This window comes from Marmota marmota, unplaced genomic scaffold (genome assembly GCF_001458135.2).
Source record: "Marmota marmota marmota unplaced genomic scaffold, marMar, whole genome shotgun sequence".
Lineage (NCBI taxonomy): Eukaryota > Metazoa > Chordata > Mammalia > Rodentia > Sciuridae > Marmota > Marmota marmota.
Genome location: NW_026000196.1, coordinates 18,768,979 through 18,788,023, shown reverse-complemented (window position 1 = coordinate 18,788,023; position 19,045 = coordinate 18,768,979). Strand labels below are relative to the sequence as shown.

Sequence of the window (19,045 nt, the reverse complement as noted above, 5' to 3'; positions counted from 1 at the left end):
CATATATATATATATATATATATATATATATATATATATATATAAAATAAACCTAATATATAGACAAATATAGATAGAAAAATAGTTTGGAGAAGATATTAAGTAGTAAGCAATTGTACCAGAGCCTGGTAGAATGTTTTTCTAGGGGCTGATAAAATATTTGTTTTCCTCATTCAGTTGAATAAATTAAATGTAATGAATTTTTTCCTATTGGCTTCTAAAAAGGTCACTTGATTAAGTTTATGAATATCAGAACACAATCTGTTCTTTTATAAAAGACCCAAATTTTAAAGTTATAAAAATACATAGTAGAGAAAAAAAAATTTGTACTCCTTGACAGGCCACACACTGACTTTATTCATTACTCAAATGATTTCTCTGAAATTTTTACAGGTCCTTTAATTTTAGATTGGAGATGTACGTGTTCGAGCTGTTATTAGTCCTGGAATAGTTCTTGGTCTTTCTAGAAATTAGATATATTACTGAAGTTATACTGTTTTGGTTGATGTTAATTTCTAGCATTAAATACAATTATATGAAACTATAACCCAAAATTTCCATGTTAATACAATTTTATTATTTAAAAAACAAATCAGACCAGGTGCAGTGGTGCATGCCTATAATCCCAGTGGTTCAGGAGGCTGAGGCTGGGGGACTGTGAATTCAAAGCCAACCTCGGCAACTTAGCATGGCCCTAAGCAACATAGCGAGACCCTGTCTTAAAATAAAATATATTAAAAAAAGGCTGGGGATGGGGTTCAGTGGTTAAGCGCCCTGTGTTCAATCCCTAGTACCCAAAAAACAACAACAAAAAAAACAGTTTCAGCAGTTGAAATCCTCAGATTTCTTTTGAAAGCTATCTATGGCTAAGGTATTTCTGTTTCAGCCTTTATCATGTACCTAAAGGCCCTTCTAACCCAATTCCATGTTTTCCAGGAGAGATGATGTGCTAGAGAAAAATGGATTTTGAGGCAAAAATGATATATTTTCTCATGGGGAGTCAGGTTTCCCGTTAATGTGTTTCAGCAATTCTCAAGTGTGGTGCCCAGACTAGCAGAATTGTCATTATCAGGGAACTTGTTAGAACAGCAAATTTTTGCAACCCCCTTTCAATCTCTTGATTCAGTCAGCTGTCTTGTTTTTATGAGCCCTCCAGTAGCTTCTGATGCATGCTAAAGTTTAAGAACCACTGAATTAGGCTAAACTGTTGCAGCAGAGACCCCCTAAAGACAGTGGCTTAAGTAAAGTGTTGGACTTTCTCATGTAACAGTCTTCAAATGACCAGGCAGATCTGGTGGACATCTCTGGCCCATGAAATCATTTATGCACCCAGGTTCCTTCTGTCTTGGTGATTTGCTGGGTCCTATCTGTGGGCCTGTGTACAAACAAGAAAGGGGAGAGTGAAGAACAGTGATGCTTTGGAGTCAAGTTCCCATAGTAGCATACTTCAATTTCCACTTGCATCCTATTAGCTCACATTTAGTCATATGACTACATCTAGCTATAAGATAGAATGGAAATTAGTGCTGGCTAGCATGTGTCCCACTGAAATTCTTTTTACTTTGGAAGAAAAAAAAAAAAATGGTTTATAGGAAAACAGGCAGTCTTTCCCAGTCAATCCCTCCAACATCCAGATATCTGTGTGTGGTCTTATTTCAACATCTGGCACTCACCCCTTTCCTAGGTGAGACGACAACTCCAGGCCCTGTAGCTCAAAGCTCACAATTTCTACGTGATGTGCAGAATACCCACCCTCTCAGGCTGGCTACTGCATCCTAACAACAAATAATAATAGACAAATCTTCTTACACCATATGTATACAATAAACAAGAAAACCACAATTAAAGTGTCTGTTTGGACAAAAAGGAGAAATACAGGAGGCATTGCTTTACAGAATTCTTCTGATTCTGCTCACAATTGTTATGCCCACAGTGCTGGACTCAGCCCATCTGGTCACCTTTTGTGCTGTGGAAGAAGCTTCCTCATCCACAAACCTGTAGGCCCTGATTTTGTTCTTTGGGAAGTTCACAGTTGTCTCTTTGCCCTTGTTTCCCAAATCTGAATTGTGGGGAAGTTTGTCCCCTTGGGGGCTGTCTAGTTTGCACAGCCTAGTTCTTACAGGTGCACTTTGGGGCCTGAGAGTCCCTTTTAAGATCAGTCACTAGCGTTTGTAAACGGGGCTTGTAGTTGGGTTGGTGATAGAATTCCCTCAAACAGTTAACTATAGTAAGCTTCGGGTCTGTTTGCTGCTAATCAGTTGACATGAAGGTCATCTCATTTAAAGACTCCTTTTAGACAAGAGATTCCTTACCTTCAGTTTCTTGGCTTTTGCAGTTGGCTCATTCCTTTCTCCCTTAGTTGAATGGATTGAGCTCATGGAAACAACAGGCTTGTGGGAGGGCAGCACCCTTACTCTCTAATACAGTTAGGTTCCTATTGTCTGTCTATGTGTGGCCTTTGAGAAGGGCTGTCAGTTCCCCTTCTTCCTGCTGTTTGGGACAGAAGATTATCTTTCAATATTGTACAGCTCCACATTTTCTGGACTCTTAATCAATTTGAATTTTAGGTCAGAGAAGCCCTGTCCATTCCATCTGACATGCGAGTTTCTCATTCTAGTACTATCTTGGTAAAAGCACCAGGAATTATCCAGTACCCTTTTATACTTATTTCCTCACACACTGTTGTAACACATGGTTTGCCTGCAAGTTCTTATCAAATATTTTGTAATGCCATATAAAGGTTGTTGGTTTTCCAATATCCTTATATCTATTTCCTTGTAACCTCTTGCCCCTCTGCCAAGCCAGTGCCACATGTTTTTTTTTTTAATTACTTGCAAGCCCTTATTTCTGTATTAGCTAAAACATAGGCTAAACTGCTATAAGACATCAGAAAGAACTCAGTGGCTTAAATATAATCAAAGTCTCTTTCTCATAAGGCAGTCTGGAGGTGAGTGGTCCATGTTGCCAGGTCAGCACTTCTCCACAAAGTCATTTGGAAATCTAACTTACTTCCATCTGATTTCCATGGTCCAGAAGTAACAGCAGCATGTGTGTTCCAGTCCACAGGAAACAGAAAGGGTGGAGAAGTGCCCTCTTCTGTCTTAAGCTGAGATGCAGAAGTGGTACATGTCAGTTCTGCTTGTATTCGTTGGCCCTAGTCATGGTCTCATGGCTACATTTAGCTGCAAGGAAAGCTGGAAAAAGTGTACAATAAGGGGACCAATGGATTTGAAGAAATTTTTTTAGTTTATCAACTAGCAATATGAAAATAAATTCTATTTCATTAGTAACAATATCTAACATTCATTAAGTTAACATAAGTAATCTTTTAATTCTCAGTATAAATATATGAGGAAGGCACCATAATTCCTATTTTATAGATGAGAACACTGAGACTTAGAGAAGCTGAGTAAATTGTCCAGAGTTTAAATCCAGGTTGGCCTCATGCTAGAGTGTGGGCTCCCAGCCACAAATGCAGTACTGCTGCCCAAGGTAATCACAGAAATGCCAATTAAAACATGACATTGTAGAGAGGATATAATTTCATAGTACCTAACATTATGAGAGTAGAGACAAGGTATCAACTCTGCTGGTAGGAAAATTTGGCAATATATTCCAACATAAATCATTAAAAATGTGTTTCCCTTGACATAGTAATTTTACTTGGAGAACTTTTCCTGAGAAAATGCTTGGGTACTAAGATGTGTATTCAGGAATTTTCATTGCAACTGACAAAACAATAGTAACAAAAAGCCAAATCCCACAAAAAATTAACCAAAATGTTAGCTAATCTTAGTTTTTCTGCAACTGTTAAATAGCATATTTTAGAAGTCTGTCTACTGTTATGGACAATGCTGTGATTTATTTTTAATCTTAAGAAGTAGGTTACAAAATAACATACATAATGATAATTTTAACTATTTTATATTGGTGTATATATGGAAAAGCATGGAAGGATAAAATCGAATAAAATATTAACTGGAATTTCTGGGTGGTGGGATTATATATATATATATATTTTCCTTTGTGCTGTTCTGTGCTTCCCAGGTTTCTTCTCTTAACTTTTTGTCAATATTCCAAACAGTTAGTGTTACTGAAAAGAAGATCAATAACTTAGTAGAAAAAAGGCAGAGAAAATGGACAGTTCATCACAATTAAAATTAGTCATCAAAGAAATCAAAACTTTCAACATCACATTGACAGATTTAAATTTTTTTCCAGGGTGCAAGGAATACACTCAGATGACGTTTATCAGAAATCTATTATGCCTGTTGACCTAGCATCCTCTTCTGTGAACTTATTCACAAAAGATTCAAAGATGCATGTGTAGGGATGTCTATGTGGTGTGCTCTGTAAGAGCAAAACTGCAGGTGGCCTCAATGTTCAGATTTGGAGGTTTTGTTAATAAATATAATATTTCTAAGCTGCTTTGGAAGTCTAATGTGTGGCAGTGAAAAAGCGGGGTATAAAATTATGGTGGCAACTGTTTTTTTTAAAGAAGTGGAGAAGGGGAAGATACAGGAGAAAAACTAGCCAGTCATGTACCAAATATTTTAAGAGTTGTTCCTGGGTAGCGATATGTACGTGGGGTTTTAATTTTATTTTTTGTTTCCTAAGTTTTAAAAATAGTGAACATATATGACTTTTATACATAAAATAATTGTTATAAAGAGGTAGCTGTCCTGGTAGTTTACATTTGCAATTTCTATCCACTTTCCAAAAAAAAAAATTGAAATTATTTTAATCTTTTCTTCTAATAACTCATTATAGCATGTAATAAGGTTAATTCCCAAGTGCTTTTCTCTTACTAGTCAAGAACTGGCTGAAAACACAGTAGTTGCCAAGGTAAATGGTGAATTATGGGACCTGGACCGCCCATTGGAAGGAGATTCCACTCTAGAGCTGCTGATGTTTGATAATGAGGAAGCTCAAGCTGTAAGTATTTTAACAACCATCCAAACAATCTTTGGGCATTTATGTTGTAAACTGCATTGGGGAAGAGACCAGATATTCAAGTAAAGAATGATGAATATTTTGGCCTTTTAAGATTTAAAATTATAATATGGTATTTAATAGATATTTAATAAATATTTGTATATATACAAATAGATATCACTTTTTTAAGGAGCCCATATTTACCATTTCTTAAAATAGTTGTTTTCCTAAGTTAGAAAATTTAACTGTTAAATAATGTGTATTTGAAATGAATTTTAGGCCTAGGAATGTAATTCAGTGGTAGAGTAGTTGTCTAGCATATATGAGGCCTTCAGTTGAGTCACCAGCATCAGAATATATGCAAAAGCAAAAAGATCATGCCATTGTGATTGGCTGAAAATGAAGTGAATTCTATTAGATTTAAAAATTCATATATAGGGCTGGGGATATAGCTCAGTTGGTAGAGTGATTCCTTGCATGCATAAGGCCCTGGGTTCAATCCCCAGCACCACCAAAAGGGAAAAAAGTTCCAATTACAAATTCATCTATATTATAATTTAATATATGTGAGGAGTTTGGAAAAAATTATCAAAACTCAGGGACTGGGATTATAGCTCAGTGGTAGAGTACTTGCTGAGCACATGCATGGCACTGGGTTTGATCCTCAGCACCACATAAAAATAAATAAATAAAACAAAGGTGTATATATATATATATATATATATATATATATATATATCCTCAGATATCCTCTATTTGTTACTATAATTTTCTATAAAATAAATATCAAATTTTAATGTAGGGTCTCTGATATACCTTAACTTTTGCAGTCTCTTTTCAAGTAGTTCATTACCTCCATTTAAAACCCAACCTATGGCTAACTTAGGTTATATTAATTGTTATGCCTACACTAAATTTCTTAATCTGAACTATGAGAACTGTATTATAAATATGTTTCTGCTTAAAATATGCAAACTATAACCAGTGAATAGTTAAATAGTACAATATTAAGGAAACCATTTTTTAAAAGTGATTCAGAAAGTACAAGTTTATAAACTGTCAACGGTCATCTCTCTATAGCTAGACAATGCCTGTGTGGTGTCTCCATTTAGACACTGTACAGAAATCTTTTGTTCAGTGCATTCACTGTGAAATTCTTGATTCTAACTTTTTTTCCTTGTTTGCCCATCTCAGTGTAGTACTCTACTACATACTCAGTTTTCTAAATCCAGAACCTTGGAAGTTATGTGTAATTATTTTCCTTGCTCACTTTTAGTCTTCAGCTTATGGGAAAGCCCAGTAGATTATACTGGAATCTGTCTATTCTCTCTATCACCATTGCCACCACCTGGGAGTCTGTTATTCCACCATCCAAGAAACTGCCTACTTGGTGTTTCTTCCCTTGAAATCCATTCCCATACAGCTATAAAACTATGTTTTAAAATGTTTATTGCTTATGTCTCTCCTACTAGGCTGTATCTGTATGAGGGCAATGGCTAAATCTCTTTCACAATCATCTTCCCAACACTGAACACAACAAATATCAACAAATATCTCAGTGTGGACAGTGCCCCAAAGAGGAGATTTGGACTTGGCACTCAGCCTGCTGTCCAGTAGCAACCACAAGAGGGTTGCTTAGCCCCAAAGGCTAGTCTCTGGGTCTGTTCGCAGAACATGTACCAACCTTTTGCTGAGGTCAGGATTGTACATAGTTACTCAGTCAGCTAACTCTGTCTGCTCTGATTTATTTTATCAAACAGCTTTCTAATTATAATTTACTTTTCTGTTTAATAAAGGGAAGAAGGTACAGACAGAAGACTCAATTATCTTACACCTTTGGCACTTATATTTTTATTTATTTATTTATTTTAAGTTGTAGGTGGACACAATACCTTTATTTTATTTACTGAGAATTGAACCCAGGGCCTCACACATGGTAGGCGAGTGCTCTACTGCTGAGCTACATCCACAGCCCTGTCACCTATATTTATTTGGTGACTTGGTTTTAGTTTACCAATAAACTATTGATAAACTAATTCTTGATCCATAAACTAAGCTAATTTAGTTAATTTTAGTTAACTCATAAACAGATTCCTTGGGAATTTGAAACTAAATCAACTTGCTGAACTTTTAGGACTGATAACCCCCTTTTGGTGAATTAACCCACATTTACACTGCTCACGGATCTTGGGGAATCAGCGGGTATTTCGGGCAAGACCTTTTTCTTCCTGAGCTATCTTTTAGATTTCCACAGATACAGGCTATTTAGCATGTAAAGATTGCTGTGAAGATACAGAAACTTGTTAACTTTAGTGATGTCCCAAACAGCCACTTGAGTTGTCTGTATCCAGCTCTAGAGAGGCTGCCTTGAAGAAAAAGGAAGGGAACTGGTACCTGGCACTCAACAGCTTTCTTCTCTCTCTGGGCCTCTTGGATTTCCATGTGGCCACTGTGCTGGGTGATCCTAGTGCAAGATCTCCTTCCCCACAGTTCTGTGTACAGAAGGAAATGATGTAGTAGTTGCATCTTAGCTGCAGTGCTCAGCAGAGTAGCTTTACACAACACCTGAGCACATGGCTCTTGTGGAATGCCAAGGAGGGTGCAGAAAATAGTCCTTGTAAGTGGACATTGAGGATTCTCTTTTTACATGTCTTGGCATTTATCCCCTTCAAATTTATCCACTTGCTTACTCATGCTGCTCTACCACTTATGTCCCATGATATAATTCAGATAGCTAATAGCTTCTCTGTACACAGGTATACTGGCACTCCAGTGCTCATATTCTTGGGGAGGCCATGGAAATTTACTATGGAGGCCACTTGTGCTACGGCCCACCCATCGAAAATGGATTTTATTATGACATGTTCATTGGAGACAGGTAACACTGTACAATACTCGGATGTGTTTATATTTCGTTGTTTTATAATGGTTGCGTATTAGCTTAGTCATATATTTTGCACAGTGTGGTGATAAATTGGTTAACCACTTGTGAAAATTATCTTTTAATGAGGTTAGATTCAAGGGTAACTTCTCATGTTTTCTCTTTTCCCCAGAAGGACATGATAAGGACATGTAATCTGGGGCTTGCTAGAGTATGCTACTAATTAAGACAAAAATCACAAACTTAATTCCTAGAAAGCAGTTAATCAGTTCTGCTCCATGGTAAGGGTGTTGTCACCTTCAGCTTCAGCCAGTCATCTCACACATTTGAATGACAGATAGGAATGGCTCACACAGACCTCACATTCCATAGGTCTGTGCTTGAAATCATTAGCAACTGGCCCTGCTCTTGTCCACCTCCTGCTCTGTATTCCTCAGAGTTCTTAAGGGTACCAACAGCTGACAAAACTGAAACCTTGGATCCTTTCAGTTTCCCCCTACTCCTTACCACCACCCTATTATTGAGCAGATCAATCTAGTTGTGCCAGTTTTATCTCCTAAATAGTTTTTCTATCCTCTCCTCTTGTTTCTTTCTCTACTTTGGGTGAGTACAGTACGTTTCGACTTTGTCACCCCCACACTGCTTACTGACCTCCATAACTGAGCACATAGCAATCTGTAGTTTCTGTTTATAAACTTTGTCTTGTCTGAACAATTTTTACTCATAAGTGTGAACTGTGTTTATCTACAATACCTCTCATCCCAAATGTGTGGGTTTTCTCCACACCAACAACTGATTTGCCAACTTCAGGACACTAGCTGAGTGTTCAGCAATTCAGTGGAATCCTGACCCTACCCAGAGTTAGGCAAAACCCCAGGTTAAGGCTCAGTCCCACAAGGCTGCTCCCACTTGAGACGCCAATTCCAAGTCCACACTGCCCACAATTTTGACTGACTGGCTATAAATTGAGTTTTCATGTCCCGCTCCTTGCGTTCACCAGTTTGCTAGAATGGCTCACATAACTGAGGATGGTACTTAAGTCTACTGGTTTATTGTAAAGGTTATTATACAGAATGTAGGTGAACAGCCAGTTAAAAGATGCACAGGGACTGTATGTAGCAAGGGGTGCAGAACTTCCATGCCTCTGGCTCTTTAACCTCCTAGCACCTTTTTGTGTTTGTCAGCTGGAAGCTCTCTCAACCTTGTTGTTCAGAGATTTATAATGGAGGTTTTGATATGTAACCCTGTTTGATGAAATCATTGGTTTCTGATGATGAGCTCACATCACCAGCTACTCTCCCCTTCCTGGAGGTTGGGAGTTAGGGCTAGAAGTTCCAACCCTCTATGCCCTGGTCTCCCTGGCATCAGCCCCATCTGAAGCTGTCTGGAGCCCTCAGTCATCTCATTCATACACAGAAGACACTCTTCTCACTCCAGAGATTCTATTATATCACATCCAATGTCATCTCTTGTCACCAGCACTACAAGCTCATTTGTTCAACATAGTTTTTCTGACTGCCTGCTGTATGCTTGTGCTTGGTGCTGGTGATTCAGAAGTGAATCAGTTTGTCTGTCCTTGTAGAGCTGACAGTCAGGCTGGGGGAATAAAGACATACACAGCCATTTACCATCAAGTGGTGATGAGTATATGAAGAAAAAACAGGTATAAGGAGATGTGTGCCATGTAGGCAGGAAGTCAGGTCAGGGTAGAGTGTCACTGAAGCAGAGGCCAGAATGGAGAGAGGAAACAAGCCCGAGGAAACTTGGCAGGGCAAGGGGAAGGCAGGCATTTGTGGACATCTGGGGGAAAATATTCCAGGCCTCTGTGGGCATACATGTGACTTGTTTGAGGAATGGCAAGGACGCTAATAGGGCAGGAGGGGAGTGAATCCCCACTAGGAGCCAGTGGAAGGAGGTCAGTCCTTGCACGGTGATAGTGCTTGGGACTGTACTTCACACATGTCTTCCTCCCAGGTTAGATCCCACTGCCACTGAGGGCAGGAATGTGGTGAGCCCTTAATACAACTCTTTAGAACAAAAATATAAAAGCATGGAGTCTGAGGAAGACGACACAGGAGCAGGACTCAAAGGAGCTCACCATCTGGCTGGGGAGTCTTCTAACAGACTGTTCTCATGTCAGGTCAAAGGAAAGCTAAAGGTAGATTGCAGCATCAATTGATGCCTCAGCTTCCTTCTTAGAAATAAAGGCGTATCTGCTCTATGGATGAATGTCTGACTCAAGTCCTGGTACAACAGATCACCAACTGAATTCAGAATGTGTATCAAATATTGATAAAAGCTCCAGGGCAGCAGAGAGGGGGAATTACTCAGGGTCTGAAAGATCTGTACTGATTCTTGGGAACTCTCCTTTTTAGAGCAGTGTCCAGCACTGAGTTGTCAGCCCTGGAGGACATATGTAAAACCATCATAAAAGAAAAGCAGCCTTTTGAAAGATTGGAAGTCAGCAAGGAAATGCTTCTGGACATGTTTAAGGTAACTTGAGGAAACTCAGAATAAAAATCTTTTACTAGGAATATTAACAGAAATTAACATAGGTTAGCGTTTTTCTCTCCCACCCCAAATACCTGGCTGAACTCACCAGATTTTTCCGCATTCTGGGAACCTGTTATGAGGTTGTTCTGATCATTTGCTCTGCCTCTTTCCTCCTCATCTGTTTCCTAAAAAATTTCAGGCAGACATAGGTAGGTAAAGGGCAGGTAAATACTCTTCATATGTGTGTTTATAAAACTGATTAATTCTGAGTATCATTAATGCCTGATTACTGGGAATACTTATTCTATCTTATGGAATGAAGTGTCATCTGCTTCTACAATTGAAAATAAATTGTTATCTGCTTCAAGAATTGAATATAAAGCCAATTAAGAGTATTAAACTAGGGCTGGGGTTCTGGATCAGCGGTAGAGTGCTCGCCTCGCATGTGCGAGACCCTGGGTTCGATCCTCAGCACCATATAAAAATAAATAAGTGAACTAAAGGTATTGTGTCCAACTACAACTAAAAAATAAATATTAAGAAACAGTATTAAATTAAAGAAAAATTGACTACTAAATTCAACAATGTTTGTAATCTCATACAAAATTATGTTTTTTTCTTTTTGGGGGCAGTTTTTTGTTAACTTTCTTTTTAATCCTAGGTCTGAGGGTGGTACCAAGTGGTTGCCTAGCATAGGCCCTGGGTTCTATTCCTAGCACTACAGAAAGAAAAAAAAAAGTTACAGCCTGTGTAAAACTTTTGAATAGTCTTTTTATATTTTTTTTTGACCAATTTACTTAAATATAATCCTTAATTTTATTTTTAAATCATATATATCAGAGAAAGTATATGTTTTGAAAGTATAGTTTTATTATAGTCTTGCATTAGAAATGGATTTGCTTTTTTAAATTTGCATTTAATTTTTTCACATGGCAAAATATATAAAATATAAAATTTACCATTTTAACCATTTTTCAGTATATAGTTCTTCAAGTACATTTACATTGTGTAAACATCACCACCATCCATCCACAGAGCTCTTTTCATTTTCTAAGACTCTCTACCTGTTGAACTCTTAACTTTCCTCCCTGGGCCCCTGCAGGCACCATTCTACTTTCTGTCCCTGAGTTTATCTTTCTCTAGGAGCCTCATTTCTGGGGAAACATGTATCTGTCCTTTGGTGACTGGCTTGTTTCACTCAACATAACATCCTCAAGGTTGTCTGTGATGTAGCAGATGTCAGAATATTTTTCTTTTTTTGAGGTTGAATAAGATCCTTTTGTATGTGTATAGTAAATTTGTGGATTCTTGGGTTGCTTCTGCTTTTTGACTGTTTTTGTGAATAAAGCTGCTGTGAACATGGGTGTGCAAATTTCAGTGGGAGACACTGATTTCACCACTTTGGGGCATATACCCACAAATGGAATTGCTGGACCATATGTAAGTTCTATTTTATTTTGAGAACCTGTCATACCATTTTCCACAGGAGTACTGAGCCATTTACAATGTACAAGGGTTCCCGTTTTTCCATATTCTTGCCAACAATTGTTATTTTCTGTTGTGTGTGTGTGTGATATTGTTGTTGTTTATAACAGCCTTTCTAATGGCTGTGAAGTGGTATTTCTTTGTGATTTTGATTTGCATTTCTCTAATGACAGTAATGTTGAACATCTTTTAATGTGTATCTTCTTTGGAGAACAAGTTCTTTGCCCATTGTTTTTATATTTTTTATTTTTTTTTTTATAATTGTAGGTGAACAGAATGCCTTTATTTGTTTATTTTTATGTGGTGCTAAGGATCGAACCCAGTACGTCACACATGCTAGGCAAACACTCTGCCACTGAGCTATAGCCTCAGCCCTCTTTGCCCATTTTTGAATGAGCTTTTTGGTTTGTTGTTGTTGTTGTTGGTTGTGGTGGTGGTTTTAAGACAAATTTGTTATGCTACCCAGACTGGCCTCAAACTTCTAGGCTCAAGTGATCTTCTTGCTTCAGCCTCCTAAGCAGCTGAGACTATAGCACACCTCAGTCTTGTTTTTAGTTCCTTATGTATTAAGGATATCAGTCCCTTAACAGATACAGGATGTGCAGATATTTTCTTCCATTCTGTGGGTTGCCTTTTTCTTGGAGCTACTCAGGATCTAAATATATCAACGTTTGTGAAGGAAAATTATTTGGTTTGAACATGCAGGTATGAAACAGTTAAATCTTATAAATCTGGTCAGTTTGTTGTTCTCCTGACAACAACTCCTGTAAGAAGTTATTTAGTATAAGTACCTGGTGCTGTGATAATGGTGATAAAAGCAGAAAAAAAGGAAGAGGAAAAAATTTCATTTTTTTAAATGTAATGACATTATTGCTTACCATAAATTTTGTTTTTGTTTTTATACAAGTCATAATATAGCTGCATCTTCAATTTATTTATTCTATGTAGTTAAAACTGGATCTTCAAGAACAGTGTTGGCTAGTAGAAATATAATGGAATCTTCAAATCTGAGCCACATGTTTAAAGTGGAATCTCAAATTTTGTGGCAGCTATATTTTATAAGTAAAACAAAGGTGAAATTAACTTCCAATAAAATTTTACTTAACAGTATATTAAAAATATTGTTTCATCTGGGTATGGTGGTGCATGCTTATAATCTCAGCAATTTGGGAGATTAAGGCAGGAATATCACAAGTTCAATTCCAACCTTGTCAGTTTAGTGAGATCCTGTTTCAAAATTTTAAAAATTAAAGAAAAGGGCTGAGGATATAGCTCAGTGGTAGAACACCCTTGAGTTCAATTCCTAATACTATAAGGGAAAAAAAATCATTTCAACATATAGACAATATAGAAAATAATTAATGAACTATTTTACATTCTCCCCACCCCTACTATACTTCTGAGGTCCTGTGTGTTTTTCACTTACAGCACATCTCATTTCACACTAGTCATATGTTAAGCATCCATTGACCATGTGGGCACAGGCTTCCACCCTGGAAGTATATCTATCTGCCATGAGCTCCCTGTGTCCTTAGTGTCTCAGCACCTCAAAAGTAGTAGACACTTTTTCAGTGTTACTTGAATTGATGCTTTTTTTCCCTTCTCATTTAATATTTTTTGTGTAACAACGTGTAAATATGTTTTTCTTTGTAGTATAATAAATTTAAATGCCGAATTCTGAAGGAGAAGGTCGACACTCCAACTACCACAGTTTACAGGTTTGTGTGCATAAATTTCAAACACTGCTCAATAGTAAACTTGAAGGTGTTAGCAGTAGAAGCAGAATTTGTTTTCTGGGAAGTGGTCTATTTGCAAACCTTGCACAGCTGATGTACTACTATAGTAAGGACCCCCCAAATTTTAATACCAAGGGTAAATTCTTATTTTCTCCTTTGTACTTATCAGGATAGTAACTGAGATCAATTTTCATTTTTTGAATGTCAGCTGTAACAGGACCTTTCTCTTTAAGGATAGGACTATGTCAGCCTGGTCCCTTACATTTTTAGGAGCTATTGGGAAAAGAGCTGTTTCCTCCTTCTGCATTCTTAGTAACATGGTAATGGGAGCCATCCAGACCATCTTCTCACATTGTGCCCCCTGTTGTCCAGAGTTCAGGTGTATCAGCCTTCCTCTGTGAGCAGGGTATTCACAACGGGACAAAAAGGGAACTTTGGGAAGCGGCCAAGTCAGGGCTAAGAACTTAGTGGACTCAGTCCCAGGATCCCTCAGTTCTCGTAGTTTAACAGGAGTCTCTTGAGCCCTTTATAATTTATCTTTCAAAGCTGCCCCATGGGTAGTTGCTGTTCCCCATTTTTGTGTGTTCCTGCTGTTTGGGTGCTGCTGGGATCGTCATGGTCCCATCTTAGAAGACCTAGTACCTATGTAATTACAATCACAAATCTCTTCCACCAGAGCATTATTTCCACAGTCAAGTGCTTATCATTCTCTAAATCAGTTGTAGGATAAAGTAAATCATATTCCTTTTGTGCAAAGCCATGCATAGAGCATCTCTTAAATTATAGCATGAACTCCTTGCCATTGATGTTGTATGGGATACAATAAAAGCAGTCCTTAGCAGGAAGAGTAAAGCAGGTGGCATCACTATATCAGACCTTAAACTATACTACAGAGCAATAGTAACAAAAACAGCATGGTATTGGCACCAAAACATACTGGTAGACCAATGGTACAGAATAGAGGACACAGAGACTTACCCACAAAATTACAATTATCTTATATTAGACAAAGGTGCCAAAAACATGCATTGGAGAAAAGATAACCTCTTCAACAAATGGTGCTGGGAAAACTGGAAATCCATATGCAACAAAATGAAATTAAACCCCTATCTCTCACCCTGCACAAAACTCAAAGTGGATCAAGGACCTAGGAATTAAACCAGAGACTATGAGTCTAATAGAGGAAAAAGTAGGCCTTAATCTCTATCGTGTGGGATTAGGCCCCAAATTCCTTAATAAGACTCCTATACTGCAAGAATTAAAACCAAGAATCGATAAATGGGATGGAATCAAACTAAAAAGTTTCTTCTAAGCAAAAGAAATAATCTGTGAGGTGAACAGAGAGCATCCTGGCAGCAAATTTTACCCCTCACACAATCAGATGGAACACTAATCTGTAGGGTATATAAAGAACTCAAAAAGCTAAGCACCAAAAAAACCCAAATAACCCAATCAACAAACGTGTTTACCTTATTTTTGCCACTCTTCAATTCCCTATACAATTTTATTATTTATTACCTATCATTCAAATAAATATTAACACCAATATTTATTAGTGTTATTATTATTAATCATTCTTAACTTTAAGAATAAATGAAGATACAGAAAAGACAGGCTAAGTTTTTAAATTCTGGCTTCTAATAATTGACAAGTTGCATTTTTTAGAACCTATTTAGGTCTACATGGACCCTTCTTGTGATTATTTAAAGATCAGGGTATCAAAAACTTTTGTGCTAATTTGGTATTCCTTCCTTTCCTCTGAACATGATTTTTTTACAACTTCCACTTTAGAGGACAGTACTCAAAGCTTTGTTTTTCAAAAAAAAATTATATTTTCATGTTTACAGCTTCATTCTATTTGTAAGACTATAACTCAGTCACTTTTTGTCATTGTGATTTTTAACCTTGTAACCAACGGACTTTAAAATTGATTGGGATAGTTAAGACATTACTTTCTTTACTAAATTTTCTTCAGACTGGTTGATGTTAAGTAATTTTCCCTCTGACCTGTGACATTTATATTTTAATTCTGTTAATATTGCTGTACTTGAACAAAAGTGTTTACTTAAGATTTGTGAATCCTTGTTCATTATATGTTCAAGGAAATCCCTAGCTACAGCCCCTAGTGTCTGAATAATGATGTCATCTCTGACCCTAACTTTTGCCTGAAGTATGCACTATAAATCAGTGTTGTCATTTAATAAACCCAGAAATAATTAGGCATTTCATCATAAAACCAGAGAGCCTAAAAGAAATAAAGATCTTGACATTCATTTTTTCTTTTGTTTGTTCTTTGTTTTTTGTTTTCTTTACTTTTATTTTCTTATCATATTTACTTTTTCATTTTTTGAGAAAAAGGAAAAAGAAGTTTTATTGCTTTGCTAGCAAAGGAGAAACACAGGGGACTTCTGTCCCAGAGGCTGTGATTCTGTCCATCAGCAGGAACAAGGAGGCTTTTCAAGAGGTGATTCAAAGGCTACATTCCATGTTGGTGTTATAATTCACTTGTTAATTTGGGAGATAGTCATTTCTGAGATCTTCTGGTGCCATCCCCAAAGCCTGGATTACTTCTTTCCTATGGTGGATGTGTTCTCAAGAACGGGTAAATCTGCCTAAAATAGGGAAGAAAGGTAATCCTGTTTCCCCTGAGATTAGGGGAGAGGAGCAGGGAGAGAGAAAGAGAAAGAAACGTGCATTTAAAAAATAAGTTATAGTAGCAGAACAGCATGGGCTAATTCAAAGCATAAAGTGGACCATTGTTACACTTCCCCACTATCAATTTCTATATTCGATTTCTGTGGAAAAATGGGCGATGACATGTCCCAAGGTGCTTCCTACTGAGAGAGGATGAAGTTGGGGAAAGTAACCCAAAGTCCTTGTTGTCTATCAGTTGGGGCATAGACTGTTAAGGGTATTCAGCATCACATCAGTCCAGAGGTCCACAGTGGCAGATGGCAGGTGACTGGACAAGGCATACATACGGCAGGAATTATGCTAAGATAATAATAAACAAGACAACAAAGCATTACTTTTTTGTACACAATTAACACGAAAGCAATCAGTATTTCAGCCAGTCTCTGAAAACCAGGAAGACAGTAATTCATAATCATATCAGTGAAAAACAGATCAAGTTTATCCATGTAGAAATAGTTAGGAAGCTTTGTAAGTCTATGAGATCAGGCTCAAATTAAGTCAGGACAAACTTGCGACTCTAGAGTCCTTCGTGATCATTTTTGTTAGGCACTCCCTATAAGAACCCTTCCTTTATACCATCCAGCCTTACTTACTTTTGGTAGGGCTGACACAGTGTACATCTTAAGTTACATTAAAAAAATATTGTTTTTCTTTTTAAATGTTTATGTAGGAATGTGCTTTGGTTATATTGTCCTGCCAGGTATTTAAGATCTAGTTGGTCAAAACCGACCTTGTTCCTATCTACTCCTAAGAGTCAGCTGAAATTCCTCGGAGATCACTCTTGGGGACGTGTGCAAAGCATCTTGGCTCTTTTAACTTTCCTCTACCACTGGTGCCATTGGCCAGGATGGGTCAGAGTCTTGCTGACCATATGTAGGTTCTTTTTTTTTAAATTTTTTATTTGTTTCAATTAATTGCACATGACAGTACAGTGACCATCAGGGACATTTCCATCTCTAATTACCCTCCTCTTTTCAGAATCTATACTGGTTGGCTTCCTATTCTCTAAGGTCCTCTCAATCTCCCTGATTGGCAGATTGGGTGACTCACCAGAGTTTCAGGGCCCAGAGAGGGGTCCCATCATTCTCTGGGTCCTGGCTGACCTTAGAGGACAAGGACCAAAATATTGGCTACTATTTCCTTGGTCCTTTTACTTCCTTGACTTTGGTCTCCAAGTTTTTGATTTTAAACATCCAGCAGCCAGTTTCACCAGTCTTAAAGTGGGAATAAATGTTATAACTTCAATATCTATAATTTTACAGTTACCCCTTTCATTTAATTGGGGTCAGTATTAGTTCTGTGAGTCACCATTGCATTCTATCGGTCCTATAGGTAATAGTTTATTATGTCAGTTTAACTCAGGTTGTTTTATTAGTAGCATTACTTCTGCAAAACACTAACAGACAACAGTTCTAGAGTTTATAAGGAAAACAACATGAAATTAGCAGAGAAAAAAAAATTCCATTTGTGTAATAGCTACAAACCAAGTAAAATGATTTTTATAATCTTAAACTCTTACTTAGTTATATATTATATCCCCTGTTTATTTTGAGATCACAGTAATTTTTACAACAAAATTTGATTTTTGATTATAACTCTAAATGAGCTCAAGTCTAGCCTATTTTGGAGCCATTCTAACATGGAGTTGGGAAGCAGAGCCTTATCTCAGGTAAGGGGTGGGGAGGGTTCTTGACAAATAACATGATACAATATTACATCTAAAACATGAATCAAAAAGGCTAAGAGAGCTTTTAACTTTTTGTGGAAAAGTGGCAAAATGCTTTTATGTTTTACAATGTCACTTTTAAATAGATTAAGCTTTCCTTATTACCTTCCAAAAATACATTTAAATTTGTATTCCAGAGTGAAAAGTCACTCAAAATTGTATATATAACTTATTGACAACAGGTTACTTTATCCAGCTATAAAACATCAAATGACATGAATAAATACTAATCAAATTTGTTATTTCTATATAAACCCAAGACCATTGCTACAGATAATTTTAGTTTTGAGAAGACCAACTTGGTAAAGTGTTCTCCCCTAAGATTTACATTTAACCAAGTTTAACTTTTAAAGTACAATTTAGAATAGAATCCAGAGTATACGGTAACAATAATCACAGGTCTACGTGGATTAGCAGGACTAGCAAAAATCAAAGGAAAGCCTTAAATCTCTTACACATTTAGGAAACAGTGTTAATGATCAGAAAAGCACTTAGTCAAAGCAAACAGATATAAATAAGACAGGTCTTCAAATGACAGTGTGGCCCTTCTATATCAGATACCATGTATAAAAGAGAGGACTTACTGGTTATCTTGCTGCTAAACTTACATAAACTTTCATTTTAAAAACTTTTATTTAACACTTACACAAGGCTTAGACAGATACAGTTCTCAGATGCATATGTATATATATACCAAGTCACATATATTTAGGGTTTAACATTTATTTTTATTTTTATTTTTTTTTTATTTTTTATTTTTTTATGTTTAAAATGTATTTATTTTCTTAAATGTTTACTCCAACATCTAGCATCAAATATATCACTTTATTTATTTATTTATTTATTTATTTATTTATTTATTTATTTTTTAATTTTTTATTGTGGGTTGTTCAAAACGTTACAAATTTCTTGGCATATCATATTTGACACTTTGATTCAAGTGGGTTATGAACTCCCACCTTCACCCCATACACAGATTGCAGAATCACATCAGTTACACATCCATTGATTTACAAATTGCCATCCTAGTGTCTGTTGTGCTCCGCTGCCTTTCCCATCCTCCACCCTCCCCCCTCCCCACCTCTCCCCTCCCCT

The 19,045-nt window shown here is 36.9% G+C and overlaps 1 protein-coding gene and 1 long non-coding RNA gene across 3 annotated transcripts in view; one reads left to right on the top strand and one right to left on the bottom strand.

Moving 5' to 3' along the window:
• The window catches only part of Tars3 (threonyl-tRNA synthetase 3), a 74,548-nt gene that overhangs the window by 3,183 nt on the left and 52,320 nt on the right, over positions 1 to 19,045 (top strand). For both annotated transcript variants that reach the window (XM_048790371.1, XM_015493140.2), the window contains exons 4-7: positions 4,812 to 4,935; positions 7,692 to 7,813; positions 10,192 to 10,309; positions 13,448 to 13,512. In XM_048790371.1, the coding sequence (XP_048646328.1) occupies positions 4,812 to 4,935; positions 7,692 to 7,813; positions 10,192 to 10,309; positions 13,448 to 13,512 (429 nt within the window). The remainder of the gene's footprint in view (positions 1 to 4,811; positions 4,936 to 7,691; positions 7,814 to 10,191; positions 10,310 to 13,447; positions 13,513 to 19,045) is intronic.
• Positions 1,152 to 3,388, bottom strand: LOC125612510. Its single transcript, XR_007342930.1, has 2 exons — positions 3,010 to 3,388; positions 1,152 to 1,375 (listed from the first exon to the last, which is right to left on the bottom strand). It is a non-coding gene; the product is annotated as an uncharacterized LOC125612510 (long non-coding RNA).